This window comes from Camelina sativa, chromosome 18 (assembly GCF_000633955.1).
Source record: "Camelina sativa cultivar DH55 chromosome 18, Cs, whole genome shotgun sequence".
Taxonomy (NCBI): domain Eukaryota; kingdom Viridiplantae; phylum Streptophyta; class Magnoliopsida; order Brassicales; family Brassicaceae; genus Camelina; species Camelina sativa.
Window position 1 is genome coordinate 9,493,220 of NC_025702.1, and position 16,623 is coordinate 9,509,842.

The 16,623-nt window shown below is 32.7% G+C and overlaps 3 protein-coding genes across 4 annotated transcripts; 1 reads left to right on the top strand and 2 right to left on the bottom strand.

The window, feature by feature from the left end:
- On the bottom strand, positions 3,033-6,869 carry LOC104760939. 2 transcript variants are annotated; one of them, XM_010483935.2, is made up of 10 exons: positions 6,504-6,869; positions 5,409-6,219; positions 5,209-5,338; positions 4,721-5,121; positions 4,539-4,619; positions 4,348-4,446; positions 4,025-4,186; positions 3,816-3,902; positions 3,578-3,649; positions 3,033-3,475 (listed from the first exon to the last, which is right to left on the bottom strand). In XM_010483935.2, the coding sequence occupies exons 2-10, from the start codon at positions 6,153-6,155 to the stop codon at positions 3,188-3,190; spliced, it is 2,067 nt and encodes a 688-aa protein (XP_010482237.1). In that variant the 5' UTR covers positions 6,156-6,219; positions 6,504-6,869; the 3' UTR covers positions 3,033-3,187. The 2 variants fall into 2 exon arrangements, with proteins under 2 accessions (XP_010482237.1, XP_010482236.1); XM_010483934.2 differs by having other exon boundaries at positions 5,409-6,222.
- On the top strand, positions 8,631-9,385 carry LOC104760940. The gene has a single exon (XM_010483936.1). The coding sequence runs from the start codon at positions 8,805-8,807 to the stop codon at positions 9,312-9,314; it is 510 nt and encodes a 169-aa protein (XP_010482238.1). The 5' UTR covers positions 8,631-8,804; the 3' UTR covers positions 9,315-9,385.
- Positions 9,758-11,204, bottom strand: LOC104760941 (F-box protein At5g49610). Its single transcript, XM_010483937.2, has one exon. The coding sequence runs from the start codon at positions 10,951-10,953 to the stop codon at positions 9,877-9,879; it is 1,077 nt and encodes a 358-aa protein (XP_010482239.1). The 5' UTR covers positions 10,954-11,204; the 3' UTR covers positions 9,758-9,876.

Consider the following 16,623-nt stretch of genomic DNA (forward strand, 5'->3'; position numbering starts at 1 on the left):
GATTTGAATAGATTTTTTTATTACTTTTTTAGATTTTTTTTTATTTTGATCTATCACCGTTATTTATTTTTAATTAATTATTTTTATTAATTAATTAATTAATGTTAATTATAATTTGCTAATGGCAATTGAATGTAATTTTTTACACATTTTAAGATTAATTTCATATTTGTACTTCTCGATTAATGTTGTAGGATATTATATATTTGTGTTATGTTTTATAACATAATTGACAAATATGTGATTGTTTGTTGAATAGAATAATATGAAACCTATACAGTATTTCAATAGACAAATATGTGATTGTTTCCCTAACAAATGTAATCTAGGGAAAGAAAGTATGTCTATATTGAAATGACTGATTGAGTTTAAACATTATTATTACTATAGTTTCCTTATATTATGAGTTTAAAATATAACACACAATATTTTTAAAAATTTTTGGATAAGTTTGATCAATTTTAGGCAAGACTTATGCATATGTTTAGGAAAATGTTTGTAAATATGATATAATGTATAGTTTTGTTTTGTTTAGTTTTAATTTAAAGTTAAATTTAGCTGGTCAGTCACACCGTGCATAGGCATTATAAATTTTATAAATAACACATGTTAGTAACTAGAAAATATCTATATTATTATATTTTTCTAAAAGTTTGCGTCAAATAATTCTACTAATATAAATATCTACATTATTATTTGATGCATATATTTAACAAATGAAATAGTTAATTTTTTTTGGGGTAAATATTAAAGATATATAGCAATATTGTGTATAGTGTATAAGAACAATAATCTTATTAATTAATAGAGAAGAAAAATATGTTGAGGTGTCGTCACCAAAAAACTCGAAGCACACTTAGCAAATAAACTTTTATTAGTTATATTACTAATTAGATTCATGCTATTATAGATTCCAATCAAAATTTATTAAATAAAATAAAAGAATTTATAGCCATTTTATTTGAATCTATATTATATTTCTTCAGAAAACAAACAAATAAATTTCTTTAAAATAAATTAATCATTACTCTTGTTTTACTCCTGTTTAAGTCATCACAGCGAGATTCAACAGCCCTTCTTACCAGTGATTATTTACGGTTCGTAGTTAACAAGCAAATGAGTCACAATGTACACATTTATAATAGTGAGATAATAGAGATAAGAGACAAAGCGTGACGATGATGAAGAGAATAGCAAGAACTATTAGCGCAGACATTTTGCAAGGAAAGAAAGGTTAGTTTTTGTGTTGGAAAAGAAATGAGGATACAATATATCCTCTTTAAATAGAGTGTTTACAAATCTTAAGGATCCTTTCACGACATCCAAATTCTTACGTAAAATTGACTAAGGTAATAATGACGCACAACTCACAACTTTATAAACCCCGAATCAACTTTGGAAAATATGTGGGTTGTTATACAATTATATATTTTTATTTTGTCTACTAAAATGACTTATCGATTATTTACGATGCATAGTTAACAAGCAAATGAGTCACAAACACACATTTATCATAACCTATATGTAAAAATTACACAACATCCAAATCCAACGTATCTAAGTTTCTCTTTGCTAAGGTAATAATGTCTTACAACTCACAAAGCATCATTACACTTCATAAACCCCGATCAACTTTGGAAAATATGTGGGTTGTTACGTTATACAATTCAATTATATATTTTTGATTTTCTACTAACCTAACTTTTTGATTATCTACGGTTCATAGTTAACAAGCAAATGAGTCACAAACATACATATTTATCATAAACTTTAACAATGTGAAAATGAGGTGATTATAAAAGAATTTTGATTATTTTTCACAACATACAAATTCTCACCTAAGTCTCTTTTTACTGAGGTGAGAATGACTCATTAATCCACAAAAGAATAGCACTTGATTAGCTTTCCGAATTCTAAAACTATAGTGTTTCCCAATCTCATCATTCTGGAATGGCCTTTGTCTGTTTTTTAGGCCCAATTACATTTTATATATTTGCTTTGCTACCTCTATGAAACACTTGCCGATAAAGCCGAAAAAAAAGAGGTCAAAATATAACACATATATATACTGTCTAGTATTTACTATTTAGTACCTTGGTGATCCATCCGATATAAGTTGTTCGATATAAAAATTTGTTATCTTGTCTATGTATTTATCTATGTACCTCACATACACTTATTTGTCAAACAGTGATTGCTATTGTCAGTATTTATCCAGTTTAAATTAACCTCAAAATTGTAATTGTAATTGTAATTGGATATTTAAAGAGAATAGGGTTTTAGAACCTGAGATTCTTTACTCTTTTTACATATGTCATAAGTCATAACCAATTGATCCATAACCATACTTGAATGTTATGAGAGGAAGATTTCAGTTTTAATTCTCCTTGAAATTCAATTCGGTAGTTTATATAGCAATACAATTACAGTAAAACCTCTATAAATTAATAATATTGGGACCATGAAAATCTATTAATTTATAGAGGTTTTAATTTCTCGATAAATTAATAATTATTAATTTATAGAGAGACTTTCCTAATTTGGTAAAAAAACATTAAAAATAAGATTTAATGGTTATAACTAATATTTTTATAAAATCAATTACAATAAAAATAACAATTATCATGTTTTGACGATAACACTCAAAGATTTTTATACAGTAAAAATATCAAAAATGAACTCTAATAAAAATTAATGTGTTGATATATACATATATTTAGATAATTCTATACAATTATTAATTCATATTATTGATGGGACCATATATTTATAAATGATTTTCAAAAAAATTATTATTTTATTGTATTATCGAATAGTGTCCAAAATTATACTAGTCCCAACTTGGAACCGGAGAAATTTATTAATATATAGAGGTTATTAAGTTATAGAGGTTCTACAAAGTGGCATGAAAGCCAAGGGAAAACTTGTTCAAGTTTTTTATCATCTGGTTACAATTCTATACTTTTACCCTCTTGAATAAGAACATATTTTTGTTTGGGGATTTCAGTTGGCTTCTTCGTTGGACAAAAACATAATTGAAATCTACCAAACAGGCTTCCTTTCGAGAGCTTTTTGCTCTTCTGTATGAAAAAAAGTTATCATAATAAAGTCAAGTTTAATATCTTGAAACGAAAAGGTACAAAACTTTTCACCATGTTAATATAGTCGAACATTGGCTCTGCCTTTCTCACCATTGCTTCTTTCCCTTTTTCTTTTTCTTGCTGCTACTACTACTAGTGCTACTGGCAGTTGCTGAAGACGGGCTTTCGCTTGCATTATCAAACATACCAGCTTGCACGGCGTTCTGCAACCACTTGTAGAACTCATCCTCTGTCATTGTTTCATCCGGGTTTGTGTTTGGCATTCTTTGGTTTCCTCTTTGCCCTGACGAACCACTTGTTCCTCGTTTTGACGCTGTTGCGTTCATGTTCACATGGAAGCTCGGCTTGTGGGTGTTTGCTGGACATCTCATTCCCTTCCAACAATTCAAACAAAAAAACATTCAATCCTTCCAACAAACAAAAACCAAGAAATCTCTTATGGAAATGCTAAAAACCAAGCAACTGGTTCTCAGTACCTGACAAATATACCACTGAGAAGCTTCATATATTTTGCTGTCTGCACAAACGTAAGCACGCGGCATATCAACCTGCGTTACAACAACAACCCTTTCACATGACTATGGGAAGCATATCTATCAATCAAGTCATCTCATTGTGTAAAATTGTCTTCTTGATGATCAACCAGCGCAGAGCGTCTAGTTCTATATACATTATGTACCACTGAAATGGACGTTTTGTAGTATAAAACAATACCTTTTGAAACAGCCCGAACAAGACATGCTGAGAAGATTGTTCAACCCAACCATCTCCATCTTTTGCTTGATGGAATTCCTTGCAATCCTTGAGATAAAAAAAAGCAGAGCTCGCGTAAGTACTATGGATTATACTTCCTCTCAAGAAGTTTCATCATTGGTGTAACATATAGGATATTAAAGATGCAGATGGAAAGAGTTGGAAAAAACCTGGCACCATCTTGCTGTAGATTTTGACTTTTTTGTAAGATACCAGGCATGGAGATTGCCACATTTTTTACATGCTATTTGTCTACACTCTCTAAACGCTTCCTCTCCTTCACCTTCTGAGCTTCCAAAACCCGAGCCAGAGAAACCATGTCCTCGAGTCTCCTGGTTTTTGATGATGAATTACATTAGTAACTTAAAATAAAGACAAAGAGAGAAACATGCCTACTTGTGTACATGTATGAAGGACGGGAAGAACTGACACTTTCAGCAACAAATATGTATTTCAGAAGATTAATATAACAACCAGAAAACTACAAACATACCTTTTGAGAAAAATTCTGAAACCTTCGCAAGTAGTTCATTAGTTCTTCCTTCTTCAGTTCATCATCATACGATTTTTGCGTTACAGAATCAAGTAATACCTACAGGCCAGCTAGGGAGATCAGAGATGCCGGTTCTTGATGCAGTGACTACAAATTGATGAAATGCAAAAAAAACAAAAAAAGAACGTTACCTCATATGCATTCTGAAGTTTTTTAAAAGCTTCAGCTGCTCTCTCATTCCCCATATTTTTATCAGGATGAACCAGCATCGCCTATTAAATCATTCACAATGCTTATAAACTCAACACGCGTTTTTGTTGCTAAGAAGTATCCAACAAAAAATTGTTTCAAAGAGAGAAATAAACAGCATTACCTTTTTCCTATATTCTCGTTTGACATACGCCATGTCAACATTACCATATCGAGCTAAGCCCAAAGCTGAGTAGTGGTCCGCACAATTCAGCAACCGAGAAACTTCATCTTCAGATGTTAACTCAGAGTCTGTTCCGCTAGTTGACGCGACTCCTGGGCCACGGTCTCCCGGAAAGCCAGGGACGTTTTCAAAAGATGAATCATTTACGGGTGGTCCACCAGCAGTGCTCTGCTGATTTACTTTATTCTTGAAGAAATATATGAGAGCATCGGTTGAGATGAAAGCAAGATTAAAAGCCAAAAGAAGACCTAGCAACCCAACATAACTCTTTGCACTATAGACTGAATACACAGTGATGGTAAACAGTGCAATGCGCTCGTGCTTCATCTTGAATGCCAGACCTTTACATCAACGAACACTGCAGTGTTAGCAAAAGAATGCAAGAGAGAATGGTCGTTGCTACAAGATTGAGGTAGGAAGGACTTTACCTCCGAAGAAAAGAAAGAGCAGTGTTGTCCAAAAGCTACCATAGAGCCATAGCAAAACCAAACCAGAAATGGCAAGGGTAACAGACCCAACAACGAAGCCAATGAACAACGACACGAGAACAGTTGCAACCTGTATTGCTCGAATATTTTAGATATGGTTAAAGAATAAACATATAAGAAATCAAAGTTGAGATTCTTACTGAGATCAGTATAAATTTGGTCATGCCGATCATTGAAAACGCTGAAAAGAGACCACACCACAAGATAGAGAAAAAGGATGCTGTTCCCATCCGAACGAAAGAATCAAAACCCCGGATTGCACAGTCCAACCAAACCAGAGACAGAAGAAGAACTATGCTGCCAAAATGCATAAGCCATCTGAAAACAACCGGGAATACTTGCCGAGTTTTCGTCATAACAAGATCACGGGCTCTATATACTCTTGATTTGACAGAATCAATCAAAGGCCTGTGTCTTTCCATACACTTAGTCATTTCCCTTGATATAGTAGCAGCGGATATCCTCAGTTTCCTAAGTACTGCATTGTACGCTAGCTCAATATTCTCTGACGGGCTGTTCGTGCTCAATATATCTAGCAAGCTTCTCACAACATTCTCGATGTGTTCACGACCAAACGGAATATATCTAGTTTCCTCGGTGGTAAACCCTGACTCACTACGAGGTCTCTCTCCAGCTAAATCGTTCTCCGAAGCAACAGGCTGATCTATGACCTTAGCGGCTTCTACAGCGTCCACATTTCTTTCCACAGTTTCAGAAACTGGACTACTTCTTGACTGCTTATCATCCTGGCAATTCTCTTTGAGAACACTCTCAGCCTCACTAGTTTTCCCTTGTCCCTTTGTAGAAAGCAAAGATTCAGAAGCTTTCTTTCTTTGCTTCGTTTGGTTATCCATTCCATTCTTCTGATGACTTCCTTTTCGAGCCATTACCAACGTATGTAATCAGAATCAACTTCTACCACTCAAAAGCTTAAACTTACTCTAACATCCCCTGCTATTGGAGAAGAAGAACTAACCCATATAAGTAAACTAGTTAAATCAAAGTAACTCAGAGAAAAGCAAGAAGTGATCAAATCGACGATGCAGAAACAGAACAAAGTTCAAACCTTTGGATAAAAATACGAAATTGAACAAGATTTTGAAGTAATTGAGATCAAACCCATTAGTAAAAGCTTTTGAATTTCTTAGTTTTTTTTCAAGAAATTAAGCAAAAATCACGTGCCCAGAAATCGAATTGAGATTGTAAAACAGGGGAATTGCATAGAAGAGGAGTACCTAAAACTGAGATTCCAAACGAGTGGCGTAGCGAAGGGCATAGGAGATTCCATGAAAAGAGAGAGAAGTCAATGGTCGAAGAAGAAGAAGAAGAAGAAGAAGAAGAAGGCCCACAAGGCCACAACCACAAGTGTGCCCTAAAAGGATCAATCTTGTTTGGGGAAGCTCGTAATCGATGAAACCAAAATTGGGATTTTAAGTGTGGGTTTGGTGTTGAATTAAGAAAGAAGGGTAAAGGAAGAAAGAAACACGCCTTTCAATTTCTAGCCGAATGAATTGGAAAAGAACCGATCACAGAAACGGAGGCTTAGACCGGCGGTGTGTCACTGTTTTTGTTTTTTTTTTCCCTAAGATGAGCTGGTCAAATTCAGTTTTTTTTTCTTTTCTTTTCTTTTGTAAAAATCACATAAAGTATGTTTATTTATACTTAATAGTTAATAAATTGGAAAAAAAATTAATTATGGTCAGAATTTAATTTAATGAAATCTGGTGACAAACGTATATTAGAGCAGCACGTAGTGTCTACAATGTTTAATAGAATCTAGGCAATTTTAGGTGATTGAAATGGTATAACATAAAATATTATAAATATGATAATATAGATAACAATTATAGAAAGTCATCTATTAAAAAGTTTAGAAATAAACAACAAAAATTAGACAAAATATTTATTTAATTCATATCAAACAAGGTATAAATGTTTATAATCTGTGTATATGAAAATAAAACTTAGAAATTTACATTTATGTAGTTGTTACTATATATATCAAAGAGCGTAATAAGAGAGGATTGTCGCCGATCGTATGTAGCAACCGGTTTTTCCTCTTGATTACAATATCTTTTTGTAGAGGATACTACTAGAATCTAAGTAAAAATTTAGCTAGGATTTGCTGGGTTGATTACCTTGGATCCTTTGTAAGTTCAATGTTATATTTATATATTAATATAATCATTCAGTGAAAAACATATATATACATTAAAACAAGACTAATGTGATTTAGCCGATTGTATCTTCCTCATTTCACCGTTTGAGTTGGTCTTAAAGGGAACATAAGCAAACTGCCTAAAGCAATATGGATTTTTACGCGTTTGTTGGTGCGAGATTTAGTACTCCCGACATACCGATCTAAACCAGAAAGATAAATTGATTACTTAACCGGGAATCCGGTTAAGAATCTTAACTGATGATCTACATGAAGACCTGTTCGGACAAAGAGGCTAAACCCATCAATGAGAAGCCAACTTCCTAATTCGCTCAACGGCCGACTTGAAGAAGAAATGGGAACTTTCCATATTCTATTCTGGACAATAAGAAAAGTTAATATATTCTGTGATCAATGAAACTGTATAAAAGGGGGGAGACTTCTCCATTGTAAAAGATCCCAACAATTAATACAAAAAACCCTAATTCTCTACTTTTACTTGTTCTTGAGCAAAAACCCTAACTTTTTCCTCAAGAGATCTTTTTCCCCTTTTGCTTACTAGTTTTAATCTAAGTTCTTTAAGAAATTACTTTATTGAATTTGTTTCCCCCTTCAAACAAATTAATGGTGTGAAACCTAGTTTCTACAGCGTTTATTAAAAGATATATTTTTGTTATTAAAAAGAGAGAGATTTAGACGATTTTATACGGATTGGACGGTCTCAAATACTTTTAGGTGTTTTTCCATGAGCACGTCCGAACTTTGATGCGCATAAGAGAGATTCATCATTCACATAGCATAGCTAAAAAGTGTCTTTATGTGGTCGATGAGCAAGAAGGGTCATCGCGGATCGTACAACAAAGTTTGTTCCATGAGCACGTCCGAACTTTGTTAGCTACTTACCCGAAATGCCATTAATTCTTGTTGTTGGGTAAACTTGTTTTGTATTCTTAAAATATTGTTGATGCTTAATCATATGTCGTCGATTCATCTTTAATTGTACGTCAATTCTAACCCAATTTATTCTTAACTTACTTGGGGGAAAAATATTGTATAATGAATATCAATATAGTAACTGCATCGTATAATATCTCACTTACGTGCAATTAAGAAAAAGAAATTAGTCTTGAACAAGAAAAGGATATCCTTTGGGTATATATATATTGTATATAAAAATAGAAATATATAGACAAAAAAAAAAAATCAATTTGCAAAGAAAAAGACACTAGAGAGATCCACCCGAGAAGGCATATTCTCAAACTTGCACAACATGTAAAAAACACATTAAAAGGTTCAAAAGACAACTTTGAAAACCTATATTTCCACAAAAACTCTTATCCGAACTCGAAAGATAGATTGATCATATCATATAATCTTTATGGTGACAGAAGCTATGAAAGCCAAGGCAGAGGTGTATCATGGAGACAAGACATGCAGAGAGAAGTTCGGTTCGCTTTTATCCGGAATCGGTTTACCTAACCGGCTTCTTAGTAACAAGGAGATCGAAGAATGTGGTTACGTGAAGGACACAGGTTTCGTGTGGCTAAAGCACAAGAAGAAGAAAGAAGAAGATCAGAAAAGGAGGTATCAAGACTTGTTTAGATTCGATAACGTTGTGGTATGTTTTGAAGATGAAGTCACTGCGTACTTCGAACCTAACAAGATCAAGAAACTCACTGGGGTTAAGGCTAAGGAGTTCGTGGTCTGGATCTCGCTCGATGAGATTCATGTGAACCGGTCCACTAGTTTGATTACATTTAAGACACAGGTCGGTTTATTGTCTAAATCATTGCCCTTGTCCGTGTTTGAAGACGTTCATGATGATGTCAAGGAGAAGCCAAAAAAGGTTCAACAAAAATTCAACAACACCAAAATGTATTTGTACTAGCTAAAACAAAAACATAAGAAATCAACTGTTTATTCATTCTCTAAACATATATATTAAATTGATTTCGTCTATTAATTCGCAAATTAGCTAGTTTAAGAACAGTCCATATATGAAGTTGCTTGCGAGTCTCATTTGCTAAACTTTGTGTTCAAGCAGTGTATGTTACTTATTTGAGCCCTTCTATTTCATATTCTAGTTTCTCTGATGAACTTGGGGCAAGTATTCATCCTATATATGTGGTCAAGGAGAACTTCGACAAGCATTTGGACAATTTTCTACTATGTTTTCCTGATCTTTGTTACTTATTTCGGAGTGAAGAATTGTTGAAAGAAGGTGTCTTGCTAAAGAACACCAATGAGGACAATCATGATACTGAAATGAAAAATGAGGTTCTGATGTAAATAGAGTAATAGACAATACATACAAGAGAGGAATTGGAGAAAAAGTTGGGATCTACATGTTAATTTAAGAACAGTTTGTTTAAAACAAATTTGCATAAAAAAGGATCCAAGAGCTGAAAATAAACAAAAACAATATGTAGAGAGAAGGCAACATAAACATCTTAATTACAGGGTAGTATGGTGCTGCGAAAGGCGTGAGCTGAGAACCACAAAGGCAGAGAATAGCTTCCTTTTAAAGAAAACATCTCTTTCCATAACTTACTTCGTCTGTTATACACCAAAACCTGTTTATGAGTAGCCAAGAAAACATACTCATCGGTCTGACAGATCGGGAAGATTCCAGGTACCAATCCTTTAATACACCTTAAACTTATGCTATCAACAACACTCCAAGTTTCAGTCTCGTACTCTATCATCTTCCAGATCTTCATCCACCCATCTGATAACTGAACCACCGACAAAAACCCATCGGATTCCAAGAGGTAAACCCGATTACCACCATTCCCACATCTTATCTCATCAGGCAAAGAAATCTTTCTCCACACATCATGTTCAACATCAAATGTAAGTATATAACACAGACCACTCATCAACCAATGAAGCATCCCATTAACAAACACAGCTTGGTTCTTGCTCATGTGTGTGAAACTACACTCTTCTACCGCCGAAACAAACTTCCTCCACTTGTTTGTCTCAGAATCAAACACCAAGCAAATGAAACTCCCATCAGGTCTCTGACCAAAAGACCTATGGTAACCAGCCAAGACAACATTAAACTTATTCCTATTCAAATCACAAGCCAAGCCAACAAGAGTCGCCTCACCATCAGGATAAAACCGAGTAACGGGTCTTTCTCGACTCCTAGGTAATTTCCTAAACTCTCTAGTCGAAGGATTACAAACATAGTAAACACCCTTTTGAGGAATGCTAGAGCAACACAACAAACCATTACAAGAAACCCTAATTCTCACCCTATCTCTAAGAAAACCCAATGATAACTCAGTAACACCTCTCAGACTATCAACACAGATCAAACTCGACGAATCTGATACTTCAGCCACAAGCAATTGCTCTTTGACAGAGACTTGATTGAACAAATTAGTAAAGTACTTGTCAGAGGGTAACCTGTACCAAGATTTGCAAACGGATTTGAACCTGAAGAGAGATTTCACAGGTAATCTCGCCAGAATCTGAAGAATCACCTCATCGGGAAAGAGAGCAACTTTTTGATTATCCATTGTCAGATCAACTCAAAATACACAAGAGACAGAGGAATCTACCAACAATGGGGTCAAAGACTAAAACTTTCTCATCTTACCGCAACAAAGCTTCTGTCTTTCGATTACCCATTGATGGAAGCAATAAAATTAACCCAAAAGAAAGAAGAAATGACTATTACAGAGATCACTGAGGAAAAAATGGCGGAAGAGATGAGTTTTAGAATCGCTTTGAGCGTTGAACAAGTTTTAGCGATTGGGGAAGAAGCGCGTGTTTCTTCTAACTTAGCCAATAAAACAAACACCAGATGCATCATCCTTTCACCCCCTTGTGTTTAATCTAGGCCCAAGGCCCATATAAATTTGCTAACAATGAGAAATGAAAAGCCTTTTTGAATATATTAGATGGTTTTTTTTTTCGATCTCTTGATTTTCTTCTAAACAAATAAGCCGTAAAATGCCACATATGTATTTGTTTCCTATGATAGTTACCATAAAATGGATAGACCAACTAGGAGATGCGTTCTTATTCTTACACCATCCCCCAGACTATATAATATTGGATGCCAAAGCTAATAGTATATATTAACAAAATATTATAGGATATATTATAGATTTAAACCATTTTTACAAAGGTTTTAAGTGTGTTTATGACAATGTTTGTACAAATAATTTGACCGCTTAGACAAATGGTTGTTGTCCGCGGATCTAGAAAAAATATTAGCATGAGGCACAGTTCATGTAGTTAGTAAATATTTTAAAAATAATCTGTGTAAAGTTACAAAAATTGCATGAATTTTATAATAAAAAATGGTTGTTTCCTATGATCTTTATGTGGTTGTTTCCTATGATAGTTACCATAAAATGGATAGACCAACTAACTAGAAATTTAATCTTGTTTATATATAGAAATTTAGTGTTCTTTAATTGTGTATTTTGTGATTTTTTTTTTAATTTACTTAAACCGTGATTCAGTTTAGTGATTTTCGAATTCTAGTTTGAATGACAATTTGATTTCTAGCTAGTAGAGACGCCAGCCAAGTTATAAGTTATATAACCTAGGATTCTTTCATTTACTCATCAATTCAAGAAGCATATTTTGAGGTCTTGCTTGTTCTTGGGCCAACCTTAAATTAAACTCCTTTATATGTACCCCTTATGTATGCATAAAATTGATATAACCATGCTATATAAACTGTTGAAATGTATGTGTATAATGGAGATGAATTATTAAAGGTTGTAAAAAGTGTAATTGAGGAGAAGTATTTGTCGGAACTCGGTGACTTTGTCTCAATGATTTGTGTCTTTGGTCACATCAGTTTCCCCATCTTCCTCAGGCAACTTAAGTTGCTTCATTTGCTTCTTCAATTTTTTCTCCCTTTGCCTTTTTTTCCTATTTATTTTCTCCTTATTTCCCTGTTCCATCATATTGATTGGGATCATAGTTGTCACGTCGACCCCTTTGTCTTTCCCGATGATATGGAATGGAGTACTTTTGTAGTTTTGTTCGCTAGCTAATACCTTAATTAATTGACATCTACAAAACTTGCGATAATCCTATATTAATCAAAGAGTATCCTAATTAAATTCGTAATGATCTTGTAGAAGATGACGCGTCTGCATACGAGTTTTCATGATCTTATAGTGTTAGAATTTACAAGGAAATTGATTTCTGTCATTTGATAACCAAGAATCTTGGAGTGGAAGCCACTATATTCGTAACGTTTTTTTTTTCTTTCTATGGTTCAACTTTGAATCTAGCTTTTGTATCCAATAACATTAAGCGTATTAAAAACTTGATCAAGTTAAGTCTACATCATGTAGACTACATCGTTAAACTTTTTTTTTTTTAAATGACTATATGGTGCACGTTTTAGTTTCCTTTGTCGGTAAGGCTCTACAAGAAGATTCATGGTAGCGGATGATGCTTTTGCATAAATCCAATATAATGGAGGTACGAGTATAGGTGTAAGTTTTGTCGATATATAGATTCCATGTCAAACGTATGAACCAAAAATATAACAAAAGTATATGTCAAAACAAAATATACATAACCTTCTTGTTTTTGTTTTTACTTTATATAGAAAAAACAGATATTGTGTATATGTTGTACTAGGCTAGGTACATATGCATGATGTATCTATAGACTATAGCAACGGGGTTCACAAAAAAAAGTCAATAGCTACGTTCGTGCGTGTATCTTTATAAATATATATATAGTTCACGCATGGCTCTCTCTATCATTCTCTCAAGCTATGGATAAATGGGAAAGCGTTTCATGCATTGAAAAACCACCAAAGTGTCATATTCAAGGTATACACGCAGACTACACAAATACTGTAATTATATGTTGTTCTTTTTTTTTATGATCGTAACTTCGTAAGTAATATAGGCATTATGAAGTTGCATTAATTTGTGATAGGCTTAGGACATAAAGGCTGTTCCAAGACGAAGAAGAAGATGATCAAGACTTCTGCTTCGTGATCAAAACAATGACGCTATCTTAATCTGAGCTTTAATAATTGGTATTGTAGTATTCCTATATATATTTTTTTCTTGACCTTGTAAGACCTTTTCTCCACTTTTTTCTGCTTTCTTACTATTTCCATCTTCTAGATTTCTCTATTCTGTCAACTTTATAGATCAGTTGTTTAGTTTTACTAAATAGATCAAGAGTTTGTTGTATACTCTTAGAATTCATATTCCCCCTCTTTTATATATCCCTCCTGAGCTATCTAAGTTTTGTACTGACCTCTTTTACTATGTATACTGGATGTTAACCATATTCTATATATAGGACAAAGTCATGTTCTAAACTACAAATCTTACATATAGAACATTGAAAAACCAGAAATAATGAGCAGAAATAATGAAATGCAGTTTAAACCAAACAATACATGGAACATTCTGAGTATGTTGACAGATACAAGAAATTCTGATTACGTTGAGAATTAAAGATACAAGAAAATAGTGATATATCAACATAGAAAATTATTGCAACAAACCAATATATCATTTTCTATATATATATATATATATATATATCAATCGTATGTTGTTTGTTTTAGTTTTCACCATATATACAACTCTCAAATGTAACGTTGATGTACACGATACATATCAAATAATTAATTAATACATAATTTATTTATTTGATAAAATATGATATAAAATTAGCATTTGCAGAAACATATACAAATATTTGGACGAGGAATTTGACGAGGAAACGACACTTTATAACGCAGGTCGTATTTTGGTGATCCATCATAGGCGGCAAACCTTCATGATGCAAAACAAGCTGAGCTAGTGGTTTTTTCAGGCAATAAATTTCGTGTGGCTTCAACATCCCGTAATATTACGATAGTCATCACTACAAAGCAAACCATATAATTTTATGAATTATAAACATAAACATGTACTAGTACTTTTCATACATATATGAAATATGAAACGACCGGATGTAACAATCACAAAACTAACCAAAGCAAACATTTGTTTTTTTCTCCATGTAAAAAACCTAATACAAAATATTGTCAAAAAAAAAAAAACCTATTACAAAATATGTTGAGGATATGGTTGGTAGCTAAGGCTGTTTGAGCTATTGTGGAACTGCTTTTATAGAATGGAGATATGATATGTTTTGATCAAACACATGTCAAATTATACATAATATCTTAATCATTAAAGGTATATAAAAGATAAATGTAAAAGAAAATAATACTTTATTCTTAATCTTTATAATAACATCAATGATTAAGAAATCAAATTATACATAAGTAATACATACCTTAATCTTTTATTAGTTTCTTATAGAATTAAAATAAAATTAAATACTTAGTATCTTTATATTTTTTGTTAATTAATAAAATCAATACAAATATATATATATATATATATATATATATATTAACATTAATAAGAATTCTCTCTTTTTTTTTCTTAATTTCTTTTTTCCGAGTCTCCAAGTAATAGTTACTATTCACAAATGTCTTATAAACTTTATACAGTAAAATCTTATATTTAATAAGGAGTATTTAAAACTGAATAGGTAAAAATGATATTTTTGAAAAGAATATACCAAACGAGGTATTTCTCAAGTTTCTCATTTCTATTTGACAAACTAAGTATTATAGAATCGTATAATGGTTTGAACATTTTAGAGCATATGTGGAGTAATAATATACCAAAACTAGTAGATCGGCGACAAAACATAGACAATAGACGTTGCTGTAGAATTTTACATAAGTGCATTATCGAATGAGTAAATATATAAATTAAAATTCCACTTTATTAGTTTGTTAATGTTGTATGTTGTTCAATTATATGCGGACATATCCAAAACTCAACCAAAACCAAACAGAAATATAAAAATAATTACAAGAATAATGAACGAAAAAGTTATACCAGCTGAATGAAAATGCAACAATTTAGTAAAAATAGTCTTCTATGTCACAGTCTATAGACTCTTACGCTATTTCTAGGTAAATTTTGTTTTTCTTTCAGAAAACTGATTTAGGCACCAATCACAAAAAATATATTTTAATTTGTGTTTTTAAAAAATTAACAAAAATATATGTTTGCGCGCGTTTTTCTAGGAAAGATATTAACTATTGTTCAAGAAAACCTTAGAGGTTAACCGGACGGTGACCTAACTTGTTGATACGTAGGTTGAAAGAGGTATGTATACATACGCGCGTTTCAAAACAACCTTTGAATATTATATCTTTTGCCTGGTGATCAGTAAGAGTATAGTTATTGATTTTGATTCCTGAGTCTCTTGTTACTCTGCTCTAGTAAAAATTTCATGGAACAAGCCATTGCTATATACACAAGCTCTCTTCCACAATCCACATAATCATGAATGTTCAAATGTAAGCTAACGCAATTATTGCTGACAGGTGGTTGAAGGAGAAGCTGAAGTTTATAGATGCAAAGCAGATATAACACATGCATGAAGATAGCCATCCTATGTATCCAGCAACAGTGAACGATCGACCACAAATGATCGACCACAAGTTTACCCGAATACACTGAAAAGGTTTTGAAAAAATTGATTGGACCTAAGAAGGTGAAACCGGGTGAAAAGATAATGGCGGGTGAGGATTGTGCCTTCTATTCTATCAACAAAAAATACCTGGTTACTATCTAGGAATCGGCATCAGAAAAGAAGAAATAGGTTCTGTACGTAGCGTTCATTCCCCTTATTTCTTCCTCGATGAGAATTTTCTTCCTTTTGGATCAGCAATGTTTGCTGCCTTAGCTGAGATGTATCTACTAGAGCATCATAAGCAAATTGAAAAAAGTACTAAAGAAACTTAGATTCTTTCTAAGTCTCTTAGTTAGTTTGCCTTCATAAGTAAAGCTATTGTAACTTTTGAGAAATCAGTTGTGATAATAAAATTGTAAGTAATGAGTCTCACTCTCGCATGGGTAAGGTGCATGTGATGGAGTCAATGCCGTTTTTATGTGATCGGTAATACTATTACCGGACCAAAAGAACAAAAAAAAAAAAAAAAAGATTGTGTAGTTTTTTTTTCTTCTTCTTCATAATTATAATTTGTATATTCAGAGAACCTACTAATCTAATAAGTAACATAAAAAAATGTTTTGTTGTGTATTTTTATAAATTTTAATTTTTCCCTTTTCCTAAAATTTGGATAAAGATAAAAGATGAATATGTCACATAGACAC

Excerpts from the sequence above, each read along its gene's own strand:
- LOC104760939 (XM_010483935.2), bottom strand. The coding sequence starts at position 6,155 with ATGGCTCGAAAAGGAAGTCATCAGAAGAATGGAATGGATAACCAAACG. Across the intron at positions 4,447-4,538 it reads AACTTCAGAATGCATATGAG|GTATTACTTGATTCTGTAAC; the intron begins GTAACGTTCTTT and ends GCTGGCCTGTAG. Across the intron at positions 3,650-3,815 it reads TGTTCGGGCTGTTTCAAAAG|GTTGATATGCCGCGTGCTTA; the intron begins GTATTGTTTTAT and ends GTTGTAACGCAG.
- LOC104760940 (XM_010483936.1), top strand. The coding sequence starts at position 8,805 with ATGGTGACAGAAGCTATGAAAGCCAAGGCAGAGGTGTATCATGGAGAC.
- LOC104760941 (XM_010483937.2), bottom strand. The coding sequence starts at position 10,953 with ATGGATAATCAAAAAGTTGCTCTCTTTCCCGATGAGGTGATTCTTCAG.